The 27789-nt window shown below is 39.0% G+C and overlaps 1 protein-coding gene across 2 annotated transcripts in view; it reads right to left on the minus strand.

Annotated features, from left to right (window-relative positions):
- Positions 1-10889: 10889 nt before the first annotated feature.
- Positions 10890-27789, minus strand: part of cpne5a (copine Va) — a 67250-nt gene continuing 50350 nt past the window's right edge. For both annotated transcript variants that reach the window (XM_041051737.1, XM_041051728.1), the window contains 7 exons: positions 22434-22480; positions 21088-21269; positions 19489-19616; positions 17042-17144; positions 12680-12737; positions 12372-12445; positions 10890-11473 (listed from right to left, as the gene is read on the minus strand). In XM_041051737.1, the coding sequence (XP_040907671.1) occupies positions 11285-11473; positions 12372-12445; positions 12680-12737; positions 17042-17144; positions 19489-19616; positions 21088-21269; positions 22434-22480 (781 nt within the window). In that variant the 3' untranslated portion in view covers positions 10890-11284. The remainder of the gene's footprint in view (positions 11474-12371; positions 12446-12679; positions 12738-17041; positions 17145-19488; positions 19617-21087; positions 21270-22433; positions 22481-27789) is intronic.

Consider the following 27789-nt stretch of genomic DNA (forward strand, 5'->3'; position numbering starts at 1 on the left):
ATCTCAGTGTATCGCTAAGACGATTCAGCTGTGACCTCACTAGACATGACCTGACATGGTCATGAATAAAACAGCTGAGTGTCCACGTCTTCCTTTGTCACTGCTGACAATACCTTCAGAATTAATTCTGATGGCCTGCACTTTGACCCAGATGGACTCAAATACCTCTTCATAGATAGATGGGATGGCCTTCAATTCAAGGAATTGTTCAGTGATATTTCACCACAGAGAAAACACAACATTGGATGCTTTTCTGCTCGAGTACTCTTAACACTTGGTGTTAAGCTGTTACAACTGACTCAGGTCAGTGTGAAACTGAAGGATATCCTTGTGTCAGCTTCATAGCTGGAATGTTAGCGATTACATAAAGATTGTAATAAAAATATTTGAAACACTCGCTAAAACAAAGCATTCAGGGTCTCATAAAATTCAATGCGTCATACTAAAGATCAGCATCCTAAACATTTGTAATCCTGTTTCTGCTTTTCTCCTTAACACACATCTTTACAGTTACCCTCTGATAACTGCAAATACCACTGATATCTCCTCAGAGGATCTCATGTAACTCTTCATTAACACCACCCATCATGTTACAAGCATGCACTCACAATTTCAGCAGGTGTTACAGCTAAATCAACACGTGAATGCATTTTTTCTTCTGCAGAAGTACAGCTGAGGTACACGTTCGCCTTAGACAGCCTGACTATACACAACACATGTAAATATGGCTTTTCAGCACCACGGACAGCACCCAGTGAAGTCCATTACCATGAATCTTCACTGAATAAAAAATCAGCCTAAAATTATTTTAACCTGGGGCTTTTTTTTTCTTTCTCACACTCTGGGGGCTAAGGTGGGTTGGAAAATATTACAGTGCAAATGAATGCATTTTCCACAAGGCTGGATTGAGGAGGTTTAGAGAAACATTCATACATGATGCAGAAGGAGTCCTCACCCCCAGTGAAGCATCACATCTTTACTTCACAGGTTTGAAGCAAATGTATCAGCCTGACAGGGCGCTTGACTGAGCACACCTGAAACAAAGACTTTCCTGGAGGCAAAACCGATGAGCAACAGGGTGACTTGATTCCTGACTGACTTGATTTCCACTTTAACGTCTCAAAATGCTGAGTGTGTCAATTTTTGGCGGCTCTTCAAAGAAAACCCCTCTCTGACAGAGCTGTGTGGGAGATAAGAGCCAGCTCAGAGCTCAGTATAGGTGATATCAGTAGAACAGCGCAAGTCTTTCAGCCAGCTGTGTGTAGACAATAAGAAAGCCATTGGTTTCTGCACTTTGCAGTGATTTCTCTCAGTCCCCCCTTTTTCCCAGACTGTCACAGAGAGCTGTGTGAGAAGCTGAGCTGTGTCAAACCCACACAGCAGCAGAGGCTGTTATCTTTTTGCTCACAGTCTTCTGCTATTTCTGTTGCCCCTGCCAGTGTTTTTTTGTGTGTGGGTACATGTGCACACATATGGCAATGTACTGTATGTGTCTGTGTGTCGTCTGAGGGGGTAAAAACACAAGGATGAGCAGGAGTAAGAGGGATGAGAGTTAGCAGAGCAGTCACAAAACATTTCTGTTGACTGGAGAGAAGACAGAAAAGAAGGATTTGGGGAGCGGAGGTAAAAACTGCCAAATTTCAGCCAAAAAAAGAATTATTTTGCGAAATGTGAGATGTGAAATTTGAGCAATTCTCCTTCCCACAAACCATCACTAAAAACTGGGAGTTTTCCACTCTGCTTAACCTCATGCTGGAGACACATCAGCTGAGAAGCTTTGTCACTTCACCATTAAATGCTATTCAGGATTTTCTGCATGCATCAAGCTTTTGAGTGTCAGAAGAAAAAACAGCGCTCTGGTATACGGTCTAATTCATTCACTGTATTCTTTCACATTCTTTCACATCAAAAGAGCCACGATCAGGCATCCTTGATTTTTTTTTTTTTTGGTCTATTTTCCCTTCATCCAAGGAGCAGTCGTTCATCACTCCCTCTTTGTTAATATCCCATAAGACCATAGGAGGGAGTCTCTGGCTTACACGGGCACAGATCCAGCTGCTTGTGGATGACTCACAGGACAGTGCTTCCCTATGGGGGGGCTCCGTCTTCCCCTCCTCTCTCCTACTGTACTCCTCATGCTCTCTCCTGCTCTCTCTCCTCCTCGCCACGCTCGTTCTCCCTCCTCTGTGCTGTCTCTAATCTCCTTTTCTCCTCGTTCCAGCCTCCCACCCTCTCCCTCTGTCCTCTCTCCTCCTGCCAGCTTTTCTTTCCCTTTCGATGCTCTTCTCTCTCCTCTTTAAAGTCACCGTTTCCCTCTCTCCCCTTCATCATCTCGTCCCTCCAATATATTTTCTTCTACCAGCCTCTTCTTCTCCTTCTTCACCAGCCACAAAGATTAGAGACCTGGCTCAGGGTTGCTGAAGAGGTGATCTAAGGTTTACAGTAAATACATGCAGAGGCCACAGCAGAGAGAGCAGTTGCCAGTGTAGGAAGCATCATCTAAGCCCTACGTGAGACTGCCACCTACTTACACATTTTATTTTATTTTATTTATTTATTATTTTTTTTAATCTCCAAAGCTTTTTATTGCATGACAGGGCTGGTCAAGCTGGGAATTGTGTGCACTTTTCAGTTTGCTGCTAAATGGCACACATCAACCAGGGAATAGTTCTCACCACTGAAATGGTTTATGGCTGCCAGCAACATCAGCACTCCGAGATGTAACTGCCATTTGATTTGCGTGAGATCGAGTCAGTGTGGACATCTCATGGTTCTAAGGTACTGCAGGAAAACTATTAGATGGGGAAGATTTTGTAATTCTTAGGGAAACATCATGGTTTGGGTTAATATGATTACTTTGTTAAGATTAGGGGAGCTTCGTCATCAAATTGACAATAATAAACACATAGTTAAGGTTATGGAACAACAAGGTCATGAATTAAGAAAAAAAAAGCTCTGACTGAAAATGGGAAATGAATATGTGCAAGTCCTTTTTTTCATGGTACAGACACTGTGAAAGACAGATAAGAAAATCAGTAAATAATCATATTTGATTTCTGCTTAAACATGACAAACTATTATTTAACTATCAAAATGGTTGCAGTTTTCTATCAGTTTTCCATTGAGTAATTACTCAATTGATCAACTATTTGTTTCACCCCTGCAGGAAATTAAAACTGTATTGTTATTCAGTTTAATAGATTCAGGCTGGGTTATTTACCTTTTTTTTTCATGCAGTCCAGTTTTGCATGGGCATGTAGAATTAAATAAAATCTTGAAAATCCCTGACATTTTCAATTTCTGTGTTGTTTTTGTCCATAATGGGAATGCATTTTTATGGGGAACAGGCTGTTCCACCATGCAGCAAACAGTAAATAAGCTTCACTCTGCCAGGATGTAATGATATTCAGCACATCAGACTTCCCCCTGAGAAGTCAGCTCTCTTGTACTGTAGGTACTCAGCTCTTCTCCATTTTGTATTTGTTGATGTTATTAATGGGCATGGTCAGTCCATCACCTGTGCTGTGTCGTTTTTTAAGTCAATTTTCATCCCTTCAAGGCAGAAGATGGGTTATTTACTGATGTGATATGCCTGAGGTTATTCCAAACTAAATAGATCTATTGTCCTTTATTTTAAATGTAAAGTGAAAAGGTAAACAAACATATGGCATGTTTGTGTTTCTTTTCACTGAATTTGACATACTAATTAAGATGATTCATCACAATTATAGTCTATGTGCTTGGCTATCCCAGCTGACAAATCTCCAACATATTATCTCATATGGACGGTAATAGAAAACCACCCACTGCTCCACGCCGGCTCCATTACAGTGCACTGAAAACTCACTCATTCTTATAATATCATTCTTTATGGTAGCCTAATGATGATTTATAGCCAATGCAAGGGCAGCTAGTGAATCGTGGTGGTGAGTCCATTTATGCTGCTGAGAGAGACCTGTGTGCTGTAGCCCCAAGGTGAGTGGAGTTCATTTTGAATAGCAGAGCAGAAAGGTTAAAGAGAGCTATACCATACAGTTAGTGTGAGTGAGGAATAGAAGCTGTAACAGTACTTTCCACCAACTCCAAATCCAAATCTGAAAAGAAATAGATATACAGATAGGTGATAAATCAAAGGAAAAAGTAACATTAAGTGTCTTAGTAAGATGTTGGGTAACCACATGCAGCCAGAACAGCTTCCGAGCACCTGGGAGTTGAGTCTCTGGACTCTGCTGGAGCGATGGAACACCGAAAGATATTCCCTCATTGGGTGTTTTGATGATGGTGGTGGAGAGCGCTGTCTAACACATCGGTCCAAAATCTCCCACAGGTGTTCAGCTGGGTTGAGATCTGGTGACTGCAAAGGCGATATAATATGATTCACATCATTTTCATACTCAAAATCATTCAGTGACCCCTCTCACCCAGTGAATGGGAGCGTTGTCATCCTGGAATAGACCACTCCCATCAGGATAGAAATGTTTCATCATAGGATAAATTTGATTACTTAAAACTGCTTTGTATTGATTTGCAGTGACCCTTCCCTCTAAGGGGACAAGAGGACCCAAACCATGCCAGAAAAATGCCCCCACGGCATAACAGAGCAACTGGGTCCCCTCACTGCACAGCATTCAGGCCTGTACCATTCTCTTGGTGTACGCCACACATGCACTCACCCACTTGTTGACAATATGGTGAAGGATGATTCATCTGACCATATCACTTTTCCCACATCTCTATAGTCCAGTGTGTCTGGTTTCTACACCACCAAACTCTCATCTTTGTAAGGAGCAACAACGAACTGTCTTTAAAAGTCACTTCGATCTTTTTCTATTAAAATCAGAATCAGCTGATTCTGATACAAAATCAGAATCAACTGCGCCTGCTCAGCATCTTTATACATGCCTATGAGCATGACTGGATGGAAATAGCTTAATTGTACTACGCAGTGCACCTGTGTGGAAACATCTGCCTTCATTATGTTTCTCTGCTCATTCATTCAGGTTTTCCCTTTAATTTTTTGGCCAAGCTGTATGTTTTCAATTGGCTCTAAGAATAGGTGGATGTTGTTCCACTGACTATCAGTCACAAAGTAGCTCACCTTGCTGCTGCAGAACCTGGAGGCTGTTTTGACAGGGCAGATCTGGCAGTGCTGTGACAGAGATCTGGTTCTGGCTGGTTTCCAGGTCAATACTGAAACTTCAGTCCACCCTGCTCTCTGATTGGAGTGCACACATACCTGCTCGCCCTGTTGAACAGATTAAAAACACTGAGCCCAGAGGAACATTTGTTAGCTGTTGACCATAATGACTGTTGACCTTATTAATTCACAAACACATACTTAGTTTGTTTATGTTAAAAAATGCACAGTTGTTAAATTAAAAGTTGCAAGCAGCTGCAAATTGGGTTTAATTTTCATCTGTAGTTGTTTATCTTGAATTCTTGATGCAATCAAAATGTTGATATGAACACAAGCATTACTACACTGCCAACTGCCCACACAGACATTAATTAATACAGTCATACAGGCTATCATGTTTTTTTACCATTGACAAGTCAATAGCCAAATATATTTAACCAATTTGAAAATAAGTATTAAAGGACTAGTTCTACCTTTTTGGGAAATAAGTTTAATAGCTTTCTAGCAGGGTGTTAAATGAGAAGGTTGATACCACTTTCATATCTGGTGGATAGTTATGAAGCTGGGTAGTTTAGCTTAGCACTAAGACTAAGACTAAGCTCCAATGATAGCAACAAGAGTTCAGGAAGTCATGGCACCCAGCTAAGAAATAGTCCAGCGAATACAATCCCCTGTAAAGCCAAAACATTTTTTTACACATTTTTACTCGTTTTTACACTTGATGTGATTGTACAGATATGATAGTGGTGTCAATCTTCTCATCTAACTCTAAGTGTGGTCACTCGAGACACATGTGGAGACACATTCTAATGTCAGGTGTGCAGTGATGTACTTGTTGAGTTGTCCACTTGAGAACGACAAGTGAGATCTGACACGCATGTTAATGCCAGGAATGAACAGGGGTTGTGTGTGCATGTGCATGTGCATGTGCGTGTGCGTGTGCGTGTGTGTGTGTGTGTGTGTGCGCACGCGCGTTTCCCAAAATGTTGAACTAGTCCTTTAAGTGTCTTTGCCATCTACAGACCATAGTGAGAGTGGATTTTTCAATATATATTTTGGCTCATAAAATGTTGCCTGTCAGACCTCCAGAGTAATTGGTGTAATTCTTTCTGAGCAGTACTCTCATGTGAATGATTTTTGCACATTATACATGTGAAATGTTATATATAAGTAGGGTATAATTCTATGTCATTAGCTGTTGATTTCTTCCTGGCTGCCAGTCGGTGGTTATTGTTCAGGCAGTAAGTGGGTGGGCAAGGGAGGTGTTGGCTCTGTCTTAGGCTGGTAATTTATGACTCCAGCTGCTGTCTCCCTCTCCCCAGGTGGACAGCTTGATTCGTCAGCAGTGCATCTTATTAGAGGGAGAAAAACACATTTCTAAGGGGAACACATTCTGCGAGAGGACAGCGCTCATTGCTGATTGGACACCAGTCTCTCTGGGGGATAGATGTGCAGATACAAATCAACCATCTTGTTAAAAAAAAAAAAGCATGCAGTAAAAATCTCTTGACAGCAGCTTTTCTAATGTATGATCCAAAAAAAGGAAAGAAAAAGGAAATGTAGTTAAGACAGCTGAGCTTAAAGGGGAACTCCATTGATTTTACACATGAAAGTCTGTTTACAGGTCTTAGGGAGTATTACTGCATGTGTGGAAAAAAAAGTTGTATAAAGCCTCTTGTGGCTCCAGAGGGAGTGGTGTGAAGTCTGCTAAGTTGTTGGGGCTGAAGACTACAAGTTTAAAATGAAAGAAAATTCCATTGGTGTGGAGTTAGAAAGAAGTGAGCTTACCAAACCTTTGTGGTCCACCGCTTATCTCTGCTTGAGGCTAGTGGCTGCAGGCAAACTCAGTCATTACCTGCATAACACATCTAAATCTCAGACAGACAGTATTGTGGCTAATCGAGACATAAGGTAACATTTCACATAACATTTTCAGAATAATTAGATTTATTTCAGCAGCTGAACACCACATTTTGAAATTTAATCACTACTGAATACATAGTGTCAAAATTTAAATACCACAGAATTTATGGCACTGAAGCAATAGAAAACCATCTTTCTGAATTCATGAGGTCAGAATTTCACTTTCTCAAATTCTCAGTGCTCTCAATTTCAAGTTGTGCAATGTCAAAAATTTATTTCTAGTGTAATTTATTTTCAGGTTCTCAAATTAATGCAGAAAAATCACATCTAATATTTAAAAGCTACATTCAAGATGCTCTATTACATGTTCACTCTTCTGGTTCTGCCTGAAGAGTTCCAAACCTATTGCCTATTTCTGAGCATTGGAATCTAATGTTTGCCGTGAAGATATATCACTGCCCCAAAGTGGTAAACCAAAACACAGTTATTACAGGTTTGAATGTAAGTTACTCTTCCATTTCACTTGCTTCATCTCATTGTGACCCAAAACACAAAAAACCCATCTTGCATTCTGCCAAAGTTGTCAATATTTTATTAATCTTCAGTTAAGGCAATCCATTACAAAGCATTTCACAAACCACAGTATGACGACAATATCATGTCCAACACCTGGTTTGGAAATTATTCAGCATGCAAGTCAGAGACCAAGAGAGGTATGTAAACAACCTGGGATAAAACAGGAGTAGTGGAAAGAAGAACTCATACAGTATGTGTCTCATAAGAACAGAATGGAAAGAACCCAGAGATGCAACATGCGAGAAGTGGCTGTTGTATCTAAATAACATCCGGTTTAACAAACGAAGCACGTGGGAGATTCACTAATCAGGTGAAATGAAGGCAGACTACCAAACTTCCTGCTATTTTGGCACAAACATGCACATTGTCTAAAGAGGCCAAGTTCATCTGAACACATTTTGGCACTGAATAGTCTTTATATGGGGCTTATGTACATAATTAGAGTTCAGCCTCAAAGAAAATTCAAAATGAAGGGATAATCAAAGCCATTTCCACCAAGAGAAAATAAATTATTGTATTGTTGGAAAGACATCTTGTAGACTGAAAAATATATTTCGTAATAATTTAATGCTTCACAATTGCATAAGTGTCATTACTGTGCTCATTTCATTTGTTTATTACCGAGGGTAGTAGCTTTTGGAGGGTAATAGCTTTTTTGTGGTTTTGGAACAGACCTCAGGTTAAAAAAAAAAAAAAAGAGTACAGCTTGTTGTAATCTTAGTAGAACAGCCAAATTAGCCATTTAATCCCACTTAAACTAACTTTGGATTAGTAGTAATTATATGAAATATGTTTGAAATGTGCACACAACACAGGACCCCACCTCCACTTCACGTCTTTTTTTTTTCTCACAAACATTTGCAATTCCATTCAGTATATGAGCTGCGTGCTGCGATGCTGACTTAACGGGCACCATACCTGCAAATGACTTAAGTTAATTTAGTAAGTAAGTTAGTAAAATTAGTAATGAGTGTCTTTGCTTTGAAATAAAAAATGCAAAAATAATACAAATCACTTTGAAAAGTAGAGTTTAAAGAGATTACTTGCAAAGTAAATATATCATATTTATAATTTAATGATATTTAAGTTAGTAATTCATAATACTTATTTAAATATATTTGATAACAAATGTATTCATTGTATAGTAATGATTTATTTTTGGCTTGAATGGCTTTCTGTAGAGGTATACCGGTATTTATGAGTGTTAGCCTCATTTCAATGCTGATGAACAAGAGAATTTGGCAGCAGATTAAACGCTGCTTCGTCTTCTGAGGGAGAAATGTCATTATTAATGAAAACTTAAAAGAGGAAAAGAAAGAGATATGGAGCTGGGGCTGTGACAGAAGGAGTCCACTGCCTCTGAACTGCGTTTTTGCTGCATCATCAGACTATCTGCTCTCTGAGAGAACTAAAGCAGTGGGAGTCGAAGAACATTAAATGGCTTTACAAAGATCATAAAGCAACATGAATTGTGTAAACACAAAAAGTATAACAACGGTGAGAAATAGGAGCTTCACATTCTCAGAGAACAACACAACAAATCTTTGTAAACTTTAGTTCTCCAGTGTCGTTCAAGGAAACTCTTTAAGTACAAAGTGAGACTGGATAACACCACAAAACAGAAATAAACTAATTTCTTAATGAAACCCATGTATGTTTACCTTTTCCTTGAGGCAATGTAAATAGCCACAGTAAAATTGTAAACAAGTCTTGACTTCGAATAGCGTACAACAAGGCTCAGCGACACTGTTAACTTTCATTACTTCAAAGATCATAAGTGAAGAGCTGTAGGTATAAAAAGTACACAACACTGGTCGAGATAGTGCGTATCAGTCACTGAGGCTGTAATAGTCCTAATCGTACAACAGTTTTATCATCGTCCAACATTTTCTGTGTGTACATCTTAAACATGAGACCTGCTGCTGCTGGCAGAATAACACCTGGGTAACTGAATTTGGATATGTTTCCATATAATAGGCACATTTGGATCGAGATATTGAGTGACTGAGAGATAATTGTGAAAATAATGGCAATTATAAATCTATAACTTAGGATGTACACAACTGGGCCACGATGGCTGTAACTGTCTTAAAAAAAATTCATATACAGTCACTAAAAAAGAAACCCAGTGAACTTCAATTAAGTTGGAAAATAAAATTGTGTGTCTTAGGTATTAAAATGTTATCCCAATGTTTTGTTATAAAATGGGCTGACGTGCATTAGTGTAAAACAACGTTGGGAACACTAATTTGAGAAAGTAAAACACAGTAGACACAATGCACACATAAGACACTGACTGAATCAGAAAAGATGGACAGGTCTTGTTTTGTGCAATCACTTGTTATTTTCACTTAAAAATCATTCAAATATCTCATACTCTGTTGCAAGATTTGTGATTGTTCAGTTTTCGTTCTGGGAAAATAAATTAAGTTAGGGAGGGGAAAAAATGTGGGTATTAGTTGACATCAGTCTTTCAAAAGTTTATTTGTAGCGTCCTTTAAAAGTACTGCGGTAAATCCCAGACGATAAACTGTACCCACAACAAATATAATGGAAAGAAACACTAACATCAAGTTTACAGATGACATTTGGCAGCGTGACTTGAGCAGTATAATTTACCTGTCTGCATACTAACAGGGAAAAGTGAGTATGTGGTGTGAATTATTCATCTATTTTTCCATAAATATACTGTTTTATATGACAATTACTAGTTCATTTTAATACATCAGTAAAATAGTTTTCTTATAAACATACTTGCTGTTGTCATCCTGTTTAAAATGACGGTGGAAGACGATGTTAAAGCCTTGTTGAAAACAAAATGTGGGGTCCTTTCCATTATTTTCATTGTGGTAGCTGTTGGTTCTTTCAAAATAGTGGTTTTCAGCTTATTAACATTATAACCTTTGTGCTTTTTATTAGGTCAGTAATTAGTGCATTCTGTTAATATAAATATTAGAAATACCTATTAAGAAGTGGTGCTGGGAAATTACTATGGCAACAGCTCACAGCAGGTTCTCTACATTACAGCTTGCAATCAAAAATTATCCACCAGTGAAAATGGTTCATAAACCGCTGAATAGGTTTCATCACATGCTTTTATATTACAATCCTTATCAAAGTAGAAATGGGGGTTTGCTTGTTTTTTTATTACACTGGTCACAAAATATAAGATGGAAAACTACAAGGGAAATTAGACTCTAATCCCCACCCTTTAAAACCCCTCTCAAAGGAATAAATTATTTCTGCAAATAAATAAATAAATTAGTATACATATGATCTCCTAGTTTAACACACATCAACTCCAAAAGGTATCACAAACATGATACACACTGGCACATTCTAATATATTTATGCCTTCAAACAGGCCATCTCTGCGGGTTTACTTGCTATCCATTACATCACCACTTTGACAGGTTTGACAGCGAACAACTAAAACCTCCTTCTACACCGGGGCTCCTCACAACGCTCCCATCTTCAATCACTCACAGAGAAAAAAAACTCCCTGATCATCAGCAGGTTCCCCCAAAACAGTCTTAAATCCTCTAAACCAAAATAGAATCTCATCATCTCTATGTTTAGCCGGATTTACATTTACGAAAGGGCCTCAAAAGCGTTTCCATTTTCCCCTCAAAGGTCGGTTGGTGGAGGCGGGTTCCGATTGATCACAACCCTGCCTCACCCCAACGCAGAGCTGTGTGTGGGGGTGGCTCAGACGGGGTTGGTCTGGGGGTGGTCGCCGGGCGAGTAAACTGGTGGGATTGGGTTGGGTTTAATGCCTCTGCTCTTCATGTAGGAGATCAGCTGGTCGGGGATCTCGGCCAGTACGTCTTTAGCGAGCCTTGCCATGCTCAGCACATGGTTACCTGTACGGTCCATGTAGTCTCTGAACGGGACAAACTGTTGTGACATGGGAAAGAAAGGTATGACTCTATGGAAGGACTGTATCACATATTCAGCCTTGTGTTGGGATTTGGTCTAAAAGGCTAAAGCCCTTTTAGTAGCTTCTAGCATTGGAGCAGGCCACTGACAGCCCCGATATGTCCATTTTTGAGGAGGCATACAAGAGGGATACCTGCATAGCCTCCATAGTTATGCCATAACCCCTTAACACACAAATTAAGCTACCAGTAGAGGGGTTACAAATGTAAATGAATGTGAAAGTCATTTTTTAATACTGGCAACAGAGGAGAGGTGAGGAAGAAATTAAGTTTATTCTCTTTTGAGCATGAATTTGCCCGTTCGATTGTAAGACTTCATGCTAGAAAGGGTTTACATTTTAGTCTGGAAAGGAGGAAAGGGAAGATGAAAAGCAAGAGCAAAGGGACAAAAGGACAAGGGGTCTCTATCCATTTGTTTCTGATATCTTGTGTACAAACTTAACGTTGTGGGGCAAGTGTGGGCTGTGGAGAAGAAAACGTATGGTGTGTTCAATATGGAAAGAGTTCATCCTTTGGGGGCATGAATGTGTTTGGTAAATGTTAATATGCTCCTTGGACTTTGATATTACATGTGTTCAAGTAATCAGTTATCGGGTTTTGGGCTGACGGCAGTGCTACATGAAGGATCAGTGGGTCACCAAAATGACTAGAAATGATTTTCTGAGGATCTTGACCATCAAAGCCATTTTTCAAGACAATAAATTTTGCTTTGGAATAACACAAACAACATTACCATCTATAGACATGTCCACTAATGGACCACAAATTATGCTTTTCAACCACTGTGTCTGTGTCAAATGAGCCGTTTCATTCCCATGATGAGCAAAGAGTGACACCAAACATTAGGAACGTCTCACCTGTACAATGTCTCTTTCTGCCAGCTTCCCCCGTGAGGAGATCCTGATGTCGTCGCCGTCCAGCTCGACCATGGCTACAGAGAAAAGATGCTTTATCAAAGATCATCTCAAGTATGCCTTTATATCTAATTGGCACGTTTAATTTCTAGTTAATGATGAAAATAGAAGAAAAAATATTTTCATGCTGTGCATTGAATAGCTGTTATACTTGCGTGGCAAGTCTGAGTTGGTTTGAATAAAACAAACCACCACTGATGCAACGATTCAACAAACTGGTTTCCACTGTTTTGTTCTGTTTTTTTTCTCACCATCAAACTCAGCTTGACCAACTCCAACAATGATGATAGACATGGGGAGTTTAGCTGCCTGTCATGAACAGGAAAAGCAAACAGTCAGTTGTCATTCAGATACCTGGAGGAGCACAAACTATTTTCTGAAAAAAAAGTCTGATATTAGAGTGTTTTTTATCAGAGTATTGAAGGGATACATTTCCAATTATTTGTGTTTTTCTCCCAATTCATTTCTCATTCCACAAAGCCAGTATTAATCTGAAAGCACAGTTCTCCGGAGAAGCCAGAGACAGAAACAATAATGAACAAGATAAAACCAGATAAATATAAATGACACATAGCATCATAACAGTTTCTTGACTGTGTTTCACATCACATTATGTTGCATAGTTTGTATTTCCTAGGGACTGAGAGAAAATAGCAAATACATTATTCAACTCAGGGGCCCCAAGGTTGTTACAACAGCCAGAATATAACAGAATATTTTAGCTAACTTTTACAATGTGGAATACCAAAGGAGATAAAGTACAAAAGGTTACACAATGTTCTTGTATTTTATGATCCCAAATAAGAGCGGTGGAGGAAAAAAAAACTGTTAAGATAACATGTGCAAACAGGGAGAAGTCAAACGTTGCATTCATAAAACATGATTACTTCATCATACACACACATACATTGCACAGTAACATTATTTATTCACCATTCATATTTCAAATACTGTTACTGTCAGAAAAAGAAAGCCACATGTCCTGCTTCTTTAATGCCAATCTACACAAAACCCAAACCTGCATAATAAAGGTTTAATCAAGTTTATCTTCCAAATAGTTTGTGGCGGGGAGGTTACTCAGCTGTATGAATTTAGACCACAGGCCTGATGTAGAGAATGTGAAAGCTCTGGCATGAATAAATGATATATGCTCGTGGTAGAAATGCATTTACAGGGGTAAAAGTAGGTCAGCTTTCCTGGAAAAACCTCCCGAGGGGAGAGGCCTGTCACAGATAGGAGTAAATAGACTGAGGAGGACCACCCTCTCCATGTTCACTATCATTATTCTCCTTCCATCTCTTTTCCCATTTTATCCTTCCCTCCACCGAGCTCATTCCTCGCGGCCTCTCAGTCTCTATACAAAAATGCATACTTTTTTGTCCCTTTCCAACAGCAGAAGACCCAAAAGGCATATACCACGTACTCAGAAAGTATTCAGACCCCTTCACTTATTTCACATATTCTGTTGCAGCCCTGTTCTATAACTGTTTAAATTCCTTTTTTCTCCATCATCAGTCTACACTCCACATCCCATAATGACAAAGCGAAAAGAAAATTTTAAGAAATTCTAGCTCATTTTAGCTCCCATTTCTGTTGATCATCTTTGTGATGTTTCGACATCTCTATTGGAGATGCATATGAAGGCAAAAACAAAACCATGGGGTGGAAGGAGCTGCCTGCAGAGCTCAGAGACAGGACTGTGTTCACAGATCTGGTAACAAAAAAAAATTCTGCTGCATTGAAGGTTTCCATGAGAACAGAGGCCGCCATGACTCTTAAATGGAAGAAGTTTGTATCAACCAGGACTCAGAGCTGGCCACCTAGCCAAACGGAGCAACTGGGGGAGAAAGGCTGTTGTAAGTGAGGTGCCCAAGAACCCGATGGTCACTCTGGCTGAGCTGCAGAGATCCAGTGTGGAGATGGGAGTGACCAGATGAAAGCCTCTCCTCAGTCAGAGACACATGAAAGCTGCTGGGAGTTTGCAAAAAAGCACCTCAAAGAGTCTCAGACTGTGAGAAGCAAGATTTTGGTCTGATGAAACCAAGATTGAACTGTTTGGCTTCAATTCTAAGCATCATGTCTGGAGGAAACCAGGCACTGCTCATCACCTGCCCAATATCATCGGGCTATGGGGGTGTATTTAGGGGCAGGTGCAGGGAGACCAGCCAGGGTTGAGGGAGGGTGTGCCTTCCAACATGTCAATGACTCTAAGCACACAGCCAGGACAACGCAGGAGGGGCTTAGAAACAACTCCGTGTAAGTCCTTGAGTGGCCCGAGCAGAGCCCTGACTTGAACCCAATCGAACAACCTAGAAGAGACCTGAAAATGGCTGTCCACTGACAGTCCCCATCCGACCTGACAGAGCTTAAAGGGATCTGCAGAGAAGAATGGCAGAAAATCCCCAAATCCAAATGTACAAGAAGCCTGAAGGCTGTAATTGCTGCCAACGGTGCTTCAACTAAGTCCCGAGTAAAGGGTCTGAATACTTATGTCAATTTGATATTTAAGTTTTTCCTTTTTAATAAATGTGAAAATATTCCTAAAATTCAGTTTTCACTTTGTCATTATAGGTAATGAGCATATATTTTGATTTTAAAAATTTGAAGAAACTGAAGGTGTCTGAATACTTTCTGAATGCGTTGTACCTATAAATGCCAGATCAGATTCTATATCCAGAGGTGAATTATTCAGTCTACACCATTTTTTACTTTGCCTGTACTGTAAAGTCACTCAGGGGATCTCACTCCATCAATCTGTCTGAACACATACTTCCTCTTCTCACTGCACAGAACCACAACAAACATACGGAGACTGACAGCTGATACCTGTTCTCATAGGATTTCACTGAAGATTCAAGGACTATACCAACTAAAACTGGCACTAAAATCATTTGTGTGTCTGCTTCCAGTACACGTGCTAACATTTCAGCATCTAGTATGTTAAGTACATGTAATTAACCTATTAAAATCCAGTTTTCTCCTTTAAATTCTCTCCCCAAAAGTTAAGGTTTCTGCATCAACTTGTTCCAACTCATATTGAAGCTGTATGATGTTTACATTGAATTAAATATTCAAAACCAAGACATTATTTTCTATGTCTGCACCATTCCATCAAATATTTCCATCTTGACATATTTTGTATGTTCGTAAACTCAGGTTTTAGAGGATTTAAACAAAATTTAGCTGCAAGGCATGACTTTGTACTGAGGGACTGAAAAGATAATTGTTGGTTCAATAACCTACATGTAAACTGGCTTTCTTGATTAGGAAATTTTTAAAATAAGAAAAAACTGTGACAAAACTTTCTTATTTGTCAATTAAGCGTCCAAAGTTTTGCTGTGTGGATTCAAAATGGGTAGATACCCTGCCAAATGCAATCCCTTCAGCTGGGTTTAATTTTAAAATATTCATGGATTTTATGAAGTTACTGGTCAAGCCGTTATGACAACAAACTGACAACCGCAGACATAATCTTATACCTGAGCACAAATTAATTTATTTTTTGGCATACCAGGTCAGAGAGAGAGAGAGAGACCCTCTTTTATAATTTATAATCGTAAAATGAAATTTGGAGCTTAAAGGGAAAATATCAAAGAGAAGAGCTGGAGTCTGTATTTACCCCAGAGGCTGTCTTGTTAGATGTGTGAACACATTAGTCACTGAAGGCAAAGCTGTGCTGGTTTGGGGAACAAGAAAAACCAGAATGAACATTATAGTAGAGTTTGGTCAGCAGCAGTACTTAGTGCATTAGCAACAGAAATCTGCTATGTGCAGTCTTTAAAGACACCTCTAAAGATACATCATAGCATCAGAGAGAACAAATAAGAAAGCAAAAGTGCAGAGATAAGTGTCGCACGAAGCTCTTTCGTTATGATTCATCTCTGCAGGGCAAAGGCTAAATGCCAAGTGAATCAGGTCATTTGGTCCTTTGCTCTGTGGGCAGAGAAAAGAGTTGCCAGGTCCAAACTGAGAGGTGAGAAGAGGCAGCAGGACACAGCAGGTGCAGAGCAGCAGACAAGATCTTAAAAGGAAGGTGTGGCTGTTCGAATGGTTTGATTAACAGTCGCAAATTCCCTTTAAACCCAGTCTGCTGGGGGTCAGAGCACCGCATACCTGGTCGGCGATGACTCACTGAGCGCCAGCCTTTCCACTGTAGACATATTCTGACTATAAAGGTTTTCATGACACACAAAAAATATGCAAAATACAGTAAAGGCAAGACAAAAACAATGAAATCTTAAAAATCTGAGCAATCAGGTGCCTCAGATGGTGAACTAGATAAGACCCCCGCCTCTAACATGGTGAACCCTGTTGACCCAAGACTGAATCTCAGCTGAGCCCCTCAGCCTCCTGAGGGTCTCAATAAGAATGAAAAACACTGGACAAGCAGAGCACCCAAGCACAAGGGTTGAGACAAGTGGAGCAGAAAACATCCCATAAATCCTCAAACCTAGTGCTACTGGCTTATAAAGCCTTCAGAGTAACAGAAAGCCTGAGAGTAGTGCCACAGTAAGCTAAAAGCACCTGCAATGGCGAAGGGACACAGAGAAAGAGGGAGAGAGACACAGAGACAGAGCTGAACGTCCTCCGGGTAGTGTTAGAGATGCACTTACATTCACTATGGCCTCCTTGGTCTGAGCCATGTCTGATATGACGCCATCAGTGATGATGAGCAGGACAAAGTACTGAGATCCATCCTGAACCGCGGCTGCATACCTGAAACAGAGAAATCATCAGCACAGAGTGGTTTATGACAGTACCACACAGCTCAGTGTTGAAAACAGATGCAGGCTACATGTTCATGGATTTACATGAAACTCTGAGATTGGTTTGAACAACCAGAGAGAAAATCTAAGCAACCACTGTGTAAGCGATTTAAAAAAAAAACAAAAAAAAAAAACATGTTCTTCAGATACAAACTCCCCTTCCGCCTAGCGTGTGACACAAAAGCTTAATATAGACATGTAAAGAAATAAAATATGTTGTATAGCTCTTCAAGTCTCAGAGGTCTATCCAGACACTATTACGAAACCCATCAGAGACAACACAGTGAGTGTGGCCTAGTTTCAATCGCCCATCGCTGGCTGCTCTATGAATAATTTATTAAACTGTTTATGCAAGTGCTGCAGTCTTATTCTTTCAGAACATCATTGATTGCCCAGCACTCAATTGACCAGACTTGATGAGCTGAGAGCCAAGGACAGGTCTGAGGTGACCCCTTACTCCCGCTTTCAGTTTGGTAAATTTGACTCTGAGGCGCTGACATTTTAATCAAAGAGCGTGCCCAGTCAGTGACAACAGCAAGAGAGATGACCGGTGTTTAGGAGATTAAAGAGACATTTGTCTTCCTCATCTGCAACAATGTAGGGCACTCTCACTTTAGACATTTGACCAAGTTAGCAGAGAACTAACTGCAGCACCAAACACAATATTGTATGACAGATACGCCTACATCTTTAAGATTAAAATTTCTTCACAGATGAGAGCGAAGAACTAGCACATTTAACATATTAACAATTTAAGATCATACTGTACATCTAGTACACAGTGTGCACTGTGCATCAATACATTTTCCCTTTAAAGAGCATTGCCAGTGTTTTCATTAATTAGTTAGATTTCTCTTTATAATTCATGCAAAACATAAAGTGAATGTAAACTCCTACTATTCTAATGTTCTGGTCATGCAGAGAGTCATTTCAAGCTTTTCTTCCCTGGTTTACTGGATGACCTATTTCACTTGTTCTCAGTAGCGTAGCATCTCTCAAGGTCTCTCTGTGAATAATTTTAAGTATTTGAGTTTTACTACACCCTTAGTTATACGGCACCCTTTAGACATGGAGAGACTGTAGAAAGTGTAACAATATAAAATGGATTAAGTCTCTGATTGCTTTAGACCCAGACTATTCAGTCATAATGTGACATTTTTTATTGAATATGAAATTCTTCTAAGACTTTTATTTATCATTTTTATTTCTTGAAATCATGCAAAGAGGTCTGCAGGGGACCTTTTCTTAGGTTTTTTTATTATTATGCCTGTGTGTCTCTGTGAAAAGAGAACAGGGCTAGGGTAGGTCTATGTATCTTCTCACTGTGGGGAAGGATATGTTTCTGTTGTAGTTGTTGTTGCATGAGTGAGTGAAAAAAAAGCTAATAAAATTGTCAAACTAACAAGTAACATAAGTTTTCATCTAAAGCTGCTGAAGAGCTCAGAAGTTTTAGATGAAAACAAGCAAGTTGCAGTTGCTTTATCTTTTGCCCAGGGCACCCCATTATTCCTCATTCCAGTCATCAGTCTGTCAGTTGTTAAATATAAATTTAAGGTCATGAAGGTAAATCTAAAAATTCAAGCTTTGGTCCATCATGCACAAATATGCGCCCAAGCCTAGTCATAAGTCACTTAACTTCATTACTGGGACCTCAGTACTAGCTTGTGCCTGAGAGTCCAGTTTTAAAACACAGGTCGGAGGTGAAATATTGTTTTACTGCCTTATTGTTATAATTTCACTGCCATTTCACCTTTTAATAGTCAATGTTCAACAAATTACATCTGCTGCATGTTTATTGTGATACATCCCCATTTGTAGCAAATCCTATAATTTCAGTATGTGCAATTATTCTATTTGCAGTGACATAATGTTTGTAATGGTGATTTAAAGAACATGGTGCTCCATTCAGAGCAAAGCTTATTGACTTAATAATGTGACTCATCAACACATCTGAAAGGCTACATGACATGAATTCATTACAAGTCCCCTGTCGATCCCACCACCTTAACTAATCACTTACACCACAGTATATGTTTAAAAAGCACTGTAGCACTTGCACTCTAATATGTCTGGCACAACATTTAGCTTATTACCATTTCTATTCATCTCAGCCTGTCAGCTGATTGCTTGTTTTCCCCTCATTAGTTTTGCTCAGTTCATAGAGAAACCATCACTCACTGTCTTAATATGTCTGACAGTGTGTCTGCATGCTGAAGATTATCTACAGATTGACTTTCAAGGAAAGGACGACTGTGCTCTGGTATGTTCACTGGGACAGACATATGGGCTCGTACCTTGCCACATGATTAACAACAGGGGCGAAGTTAGTGGGTCCATATAGCTGAACCGTCTTAAGGCTTTGATGGTAAGCTTCAAGAATCCCCTCCATGCCGTTACAGTACGGGTTCTCAATGTTGCCATTCTGAAAAAAAAAACAAAACATGAATGGCACCACCATGGCAGTCAGAATGGAAAACAATGGAGCTTGACATCTCAGTGAATTTTTTATGGCGTCTTTCTGAAAGTGAAAAGTTTTAAACACAACGCTGACCTATAATCACCTTTTAAGCTGATATGATCAACATGTTAGCACACAGCTGCTTATTTACACATACAGCAGTTATTAAGCAACATTAACATTCTTTTGGAGTCATTTCTTTGTCCATCTCAGGAATGTTAAGTCCAATATTCACTCTCTTTTAGCTCTGTTTTAGGTCTCCACCAACTCTTGAGGGAAATATGTGGCTATCAAATATTCTCTAGTTCAAATATGCTCCAAAACATATCTTAATGTGGATAGGTATGGTCAAAGGCATCTATGACCCAGACTTCCAAGTATACATACTGTATATTGTGTGTCACTGTATATTTCCTAGTGTGTTGTGAATAAGTGAAAACAGCCACAAAGCTGTCACCTAGGTCATATTTACACATGTCAATACTGAGACAAGCAGCACCTGGCTATGCTAAAAAACAAGCTAACACAATGCCTCTTTTCTTGTAGTTCTACATACAAATACAATTTTACATAGAATTATGTAATACAAAGCACAAGTACATAAATAAAAGCATTTCGAGGTGGCCTTTAAGGCAAGAAAACTTAAGCTTAGACTTTAGTTTAGACTGCTTTCAGTTAAAACTAAGCTAAGCAGTCCTGGTGACTAGATCCTGCAGATGGATGTTTTCTCAAGTACCACAGATGTTTCTCCTCCATTAAAAAAAAAAAAAAAAAAAAAAAACTAGTGTAGAATTACTCTTTAAGGGCAGAATGACATTTTGAAAACATTCTTTGCTCCCAGAGATGTGCTTGTCAAAGTTTGCTTCAAAGGTTAGCTTCCTTAGCTACAAGGCAAATTTCTAACCAAACATATATAACAAATGCTTCAACCAGTACTGTAACTTTATTTTTAAACCCACTTACAAGACTGGAGCATGAAAGAATGAGGCTTCAATTATATGGTGAGATGAATCTTAATTTGCAAATTCTAATGAAAATATGGAGTGATGCAGACGTTACCCTGTAGACACGCTCCTCATTAGGCTGTTCTACACAGCAGCCAAAGCATATTAGCTGGCTGAGAGAAGCCAAATTGATTTAAGAATCCTTCAGCCTTACAGAACATAATTTGCACTATAAAAGGTAAATGGAATTCACTCTGAATTATGCATGTCGGAGGTGTAGCAGCATTCATCTCAAAATGCACACATCCATATTGCACATGAAAACATGCTTACCCATACATGCTGGAGACAGCATAAATACACAGAGGAGGGATCACATGCTAAGATAAGCTCCACTGGGTGGGCCAAAAATCATTTTCACATCAGATCAGATCACAAATTCTGATGCTAAATTAATATCTGCATCTGAAGTAACCTCATAATTTACTCACCAGAGGGAACTCATGGGAGACCCTCCCATCAGGGGGCAGCTTAGCACCGAATCCCAGGGCAGGGAACATCTTATCACTGTCATAGTCCTGGATGATCTCTCCCACGGCCTTCAAGGCCATGGCGTAGGCATTCATCTGGTATGGGTTCATGTAGTGCAGTGAAGTGGACTGGGACGGATTCCCTTTCAAGAAAAGAGAAGTCAGAGTTAGTGATGTAAACCAACAGAGTGAGAGTGAACTGACAGCCGCAGAGCGAGCATGAGTGAACATGAGTGAACCAAGACTAAATTGGATGTTCTGAACCAGAGGTGGGGCTCGATGCGACTGTCTTGCTTATTAGCAATACTGTAACTGAGCCATGTAATGATGGTTACTGAATGAGAAATGCAGAACATGTTTATATTTTACTGTTTTTGTTTTTGAAGTTGTAGTGACATTTTGAACTCTCAAATTTGATGAGTATGTCTGATAGATATTCATTTCCAGGATTCCCTTGTGTATAAGAACGAAACAGTAACACTCAAAATATTATATGACGGAAATATGCTCACTTCAGTGGAAGCATAGAGAACAAGATACTTTCAGAATGATGAGACTGAAATGTGTGAATGCATGTGGCAGCCATCGACTGAAATTTATATATAATATAATATAATATAATATCAAAATCTCTAAATAGAGTTATGCACTTCTACTTAACAGGGTAATATCTTGTGCCAGGTTCACTTTATTTAGGATGAAAAGGCATGTGACTGCAGCTGGTCATGTGAGAGTTAATTTCAGTGTGCATTAACACTATAACAGAAAATTTGGGTTTAATGAGACTGAACGTGGCACTTAGGCTGACATAAAGGGTCCCCATGTTTGTTTGCTTCTCATGCATGTTCTCTCTTCATGTTCTATGAAGAAAAGTTGAACATATCTAAGCTGTCAAACAATTCCGACTTTTCCAGTTTAGGTGAACAGTCTTTACACATCAGAAATTTGTTACTACAATTAGTCTGACATCACATGAACATGGCATTACGGTCATCTTATTTAACTATTCAACGATTTGTGTTGTTCCCTTAAATAAACAGCTCATTGTTTGCTATGTATTTTCCAATGGGTACAGCATTGTGTTTCTGAACTGTGTTTATAATCGTTTTTTCTACTTCCTCTCTCTGCTACGTGTACTTGATGTTGTTTACTATGTGAACACTTCAACAAAAATAGTTTTCAAAGAAAAAAGAGAAAATATTACAAGCCAGGGCGCCAGCCCCCCCTTTGATACATGGAAAATGCCAAAGTCAAACATCAGATGACAAATGGAAGCGGAGCAGGGTGATGGTAGTCGAAACTCTCACCATTTGATGCAGTGAAATCAATGGCCACTGTGAAGTGAATCTGAGTCCTGAAACAAATGAACAGGGGAGAGGATGGTGTTAACAAAAGAGAGGCAGGAAAACTCAAGGGCTGCAGTTTAATGAGGCTCTCCCTGGTTTCACTCTGCTCTCTGCTCTCCCTCTCAATCTATCTGAGGTGAGGTGTGACAAAACTACACCCAAAACAGAGCTGATAATAGACCTACTTTCTACCTTCACAATGGTCTCACAGCTGCTTCTTTGTGGCATCTAATCAGGGTTTTAATATTCAATTTATGAAACAGACAGAGTACGCATTACTTATGGTCAAACAGCATTCAAACCAGTATTTTGATCTTTAAATAACACATGGTTTTAAAGATTTAACAGCACAGTGGCAAAGTCAAAACCACAAACACATCCCACAAAACCTAGAATCGCTGATAAAGCCACAGTAATTTCCCAAATGGTTTCCACAAACACATAATGAGTTGCTGCAGCTTAATGATTTGACTGAACATCACACACTGAACATCAGGAAAGATATGATTATTAACAAGGCATCAGTGCTGCAAAACAAAAATAATCCCACTTCCTCGTTAGTTGTTTTGACTATTTATCTTGATTTTCAAGATATGTGAACATTTACACTTATACACTGTGCACCAGATTATCTGGCACAGCCACCATCATAATCTTTATCTTCATTGTAATCACCATTGCTGCTTTTGTTTCACTTACTTGCTATGGTACGATCAATGGGAAATTTGAGGTATTCCATTCACTGTCTCAATGTGAAAAGGCAACCTTACAAAATGGCCAGAAATGACTGGACATTTTTTTTTCATGAGCTTGTAATGATAGCCAAAACCTTTAAAAGAAACTAAACATGGTCTAACTAGTCTCTGCTGGATTTGCCCGTTTCCCTAGAGAGACCAACGCAGAGCGAAGGGAAGGTGAGCTTAGATCAAAGTGTGTGCTCTTTCATTGTGATTAACACTGATTGCCTTTTCTGACTTTGCGTCCGTTGTGAAATTCCCACAAGCACAGTGTCGGAGATAATGGCGGCTTCCTCCTGGGGAGAGTCTGACCCCAGCTCATTAATCAGCATTGAGCTGGACTGCTCAGCTGACAAAGGGGAGTTGTTACAATGGCATGCTGCCTCTATTTGAAAGTCCTCAATTTGAAGCTGAATTCCGTGGTTGGTTTTGAATGTTTGGCTGGAAAAGAGTGGTGGTGAGTTAGAGTTAAGGCTGAATGCAGGACAGTAGAAATGGCCACAAGGGAACTGTCAGTCAGAATGCCAATTAGGTCATCAGAGCATTACCTTGAAGTTCATCCTTACACAGTGGCTGCTAAACTGCAGTCGGCTGAACTAAATTTATTGTACTAATAGCACAATGTTGTGTACAACTCTCAATCCTTTTACAAAAGTTAAAAAACATAGCATAAAAACACATACACAACTAGACAGAACAATGATAAAACTACTTAAAAACAGTAGCAAAGAAATTATTAGTTGATAAATCAATGTGATAATCAATTAATCATCTAAGTCATTTAACATTTATTTAAAGAGAAATTTTATTTTTTTTTAACCTGGGCCTTAATTTTCCCATGGTTTGGAGTGTAAATGATGATGTTACTGTGTGACTTTCAGTGATGGAAGAAGCATTCAAATCCTTTGCTTAACTTAAGGTACCACACTGTAACACAAGCAAAACGACAATATGACCAGTGTCTTCTAGGAAAAATGTCAAACCAAACAGTTGCACCCTGCCCAAGGTGAATATAGTTCATTTCCCTGGGGACTAATGCTCAGATTGTGGTTATGATTAGGGTTGTTTTCTTCACCCTGCTATCCCTCTATTCCACTCTGTACAGTAGTTTTCCATGAGGATTCACTGGGTGAACAGATTCACAAAGTGATGCCATTTCCTATTAGAGAAAAGTACTGTGAAACAAACAGATCAACAGACCATGGACACACTCAGCCCACTGGGGATGAGCTTTTTTTTTTCCTTTTCTTTTTTAAAATTCAACTTTCAACTTGTAGTGGGGATATGTTTAAGACCTGAGTCTGCAAATTATTTTGAGACTACAAAATCAATATGGATTGATGTTGACTGATTGCAGAGTTGTCTGTTTGTAGGTCTTCTTGCAAAGAATCAACGGCTGATGGCTGGGATGAAGAAACAATTTTTCTCCCTGCAATCCTCCAATCTATAGTCCTTGAAAGCAGGTAATTTTTCAGTAATCTTTCATTTCTTAGACTCTTCCTTGAGTTATATGTCGCTCCTCTGACAAATTAATGTACCATCATCATTTCCTCCGTTTGATCAGGACTTCATAAATCTGCCTTTAAACGGCCTCTTACAACCTGATTCAGTACAAATCCTTCAGAACAGACAGACCAATAATTTCACTTCCTCCTTTCATATCACCACTAACTTGCTCAGTGTCTCGTCTTCTCTGAGTTTTTTTTTCTCAGCCAAAATGACAGCTCATCAACCAGTTTCGGTGTCACCTTGAATTACTGCAATAGTTTAAAATAGGTACAAATGCATCTCTATCATACCGACTTCCCAGTGCCAGTTAGACAAACACCATATGGCGGGAGTCTTTGTTATGTGAAATCCCTGCAGTCTTGGCAATCTGGGTTTGGTGGGATATTGTATTTAATGTACAACACTGCGACAAAGAATTTAGCTACAGTCAAATCAGTATGTGCTGGAAATCATCCAACACAGACTACATCAATGCACAGATTAGCACAGGGTTTTCTTCATTAATGAAATGCAGGCAGATATACACAGGGTTTGATCTTTCTTTCATGAAGGTTATAATGTTCAGTTTTTATTGAAACTAGTTTCAGAGGTGTTGATTCGACTTTAAGGTCATTTTGGAGGCTGCAGCTTGTGGTGTTGTGGAATTGTATTACATAATGTGCACAGATATTTCTATTGTTTTGGCCACCCCATTTATATCAGTGAGAGTAGTTCAATAATTTAAAAATAACTGAACATTATATTCTTCATGTAGTATTTATTGCAGGACTGTTGTATTAGACTACAAGTGTATTTAAAAAACTGCCAACTGGGTGTAAGTAGACATGTAAATTTTTTTGACATTCATCTCTCGTATCAAGCAGACTGTGATGCCAAACAGACATTTTCAGGAAAAGTTTAACTCCAAGATGATGATAGCGTGGAAAATAGAATATAAAGTGTATTTCATTCTCAACTTCATCCAGATCACACAGGAGACATTTCCTGTTGTCCTCTGGGACTGAATCGAAGCATCAAGTTTCAACAACAAAAGGCAGCATGCCCGGCTCCCATTCCATTTCACCACATACCACGAGTTTTGACGCAACACTGAGTCTTCACTTTACCACTTTTTGTTTGTCAGCCCCAACAAACCCATATCGTAATCCAAATCTAAAGCAGCGTAGTCTAAATGTGGACAGACACAAGATTTATACAGTTGCAAAAAAAATATATAAAACCTAATCTTATTTACAACAGACCCCTGAGCCATGTTAGCAGAGTCTTACAGGATGCTTAATCCTGTTTCAAAAGTAAGATGATCATTTTAAGGTAAAACCTAAATATAAATATATATATATGTGTGTGTGTGTGTGTGTGTGTGTGTGTGTGTGTGTGTGTGTGTGTGTGTGTGTGTGTGTGTGTGAGTCTTTTTTTTTAACTCCATGAATATGACAAAGAACTGAACCAATATGAAAAACAAACTTACTTTTGTGTATTCCCTTTTTTCTAAAATGCATATTTTTATGTTAATTCATCTTCAACTGCCATTTACACCAACTATATAATTAAGTTAAGCCAAACTGTGGGAATCAGACTATTTTCAAAACAAAAGGAGATGATACAGAACAGAAAATAGACAAAGAAACTTAGATATTAATTAGATATGTTGTCAGTAGCAGTTGTTTTTTTTTTTTTTTTTTTTTTTTTTTCATTTCAGGGTCACCAGTTCCCTTCTTAACTTCCACCTCTGTGAAACTTGCATTTAAATACTGATTACAGATATATGCCTCCTGTGGCACATTAGCCTCCATGGCGTTCTTAATGTTGAGTACCCTAGCAAGAAAAATATCATCCCAATCAAATGTGCAATTACTTGCAGAAAATAAGAGAAGTAAAATCAGTTTCCCATTTTTTTCCCCAAACACAATCAGTAACAAATTCATAGGATCCACTTTCCAGCAACAATTCCATGGGAATTGGTTTAATGTTTCTTGGTCCTAATCTATCCATCATACTCCAGTTTCTTACAAAAATTAATTTGCTTTTCCTTAAATTTGTTTTTTTTGGTGCAGAATCCCCCCATTATTCCTTCTTTCCTCAGCTTTCCTCATCTCCATGCACATTGTATTTAATTCTTAGTTCCAGCTGTCGGACATAGTGGTGTACACAGCATCACTATCAATGCAATAACCTTGAAGTCATTTTTATTTTTCTTCAATAGAGACCTGATACTTTGTGATCTTAATTTTTACTACAAAGCACTGTGCTTTGAAGCCTCATCTTTGATGTTCTATTCTAGCGTCTTTAGCAGCATAACTGTAGGTCTAAACAAAAATACAGATCAAATGATCTTATTTAACCCACAAAACATGTAGAGGAGTTATCCTGCCTTCTTTTGGCCCTGAGTAGTGTCTACAGGTATTACTTTTAAGGCTGCATATAGCCTCAGCAACCTTCACCAAGAAGATAAGGAGGGAGACTGTATGTAGCCTGAGAAGCAAAACCCCAGGCTGCTCATTAGTCTTAACTGTGAGCACATGACTCAGATTAAATATCAACATTTTAACATTTTAGCAGCTCAGATCTTCTCTTATCTAGACTACGGTGGCTGGACAGTAAGATAACAATGCTCAGAGAGATCTTGAACCTGAAACTACAAAAGTGAAGGGGGTGTATAATGACCTCCCCAATTCCCAGTGGAAATTTAGCCCTTGGATATACAGTCTGTGACAGCAAAAGCAGCCACAAAACAAACTAAAAGAAGGATCAGGGAGGTCTAGACTGGACAAAAAAAAAACATTACGCAGACAGAAAAATATTAACCTGGTGAAAGAATGAGTGTCACAGCTCAGAAATACTTTTTGTTTTCGAGAGTCAGTGAATATCAAAGAAGAAGAGGAAGAAAAGAAAATGGTACACTCTTGTAAAAACTCCCATTCTGTAGTCTGACCATAAACCTAAATTAAATGAAAGAGAGAAAAAAAAACACCACTTTCTCCCATTTCAGAACAACACGATATTTTGGGATGAAACTATTAAACCTTAATAAGATCTCCACACAATAGAGGCTCCACACAAGCCATTACACG

The sequence above is a fragment of the Toxotes jaculatrix genome, chromosome 2, assembly GCF_017976425.1.
Source record: "Toxotes jaculatrix isolate fToxJac2 chromosome 2, fToxJac2.pri, whole genome shotgun sequence".
In the NCBI taxonomy this organism is placed as follows: domain Eukaryota; kingdom Metazoa; phylum Chordata; class Actinopteri; family Toxotidae; genus Toxotes; species Toxotes jaculatrix.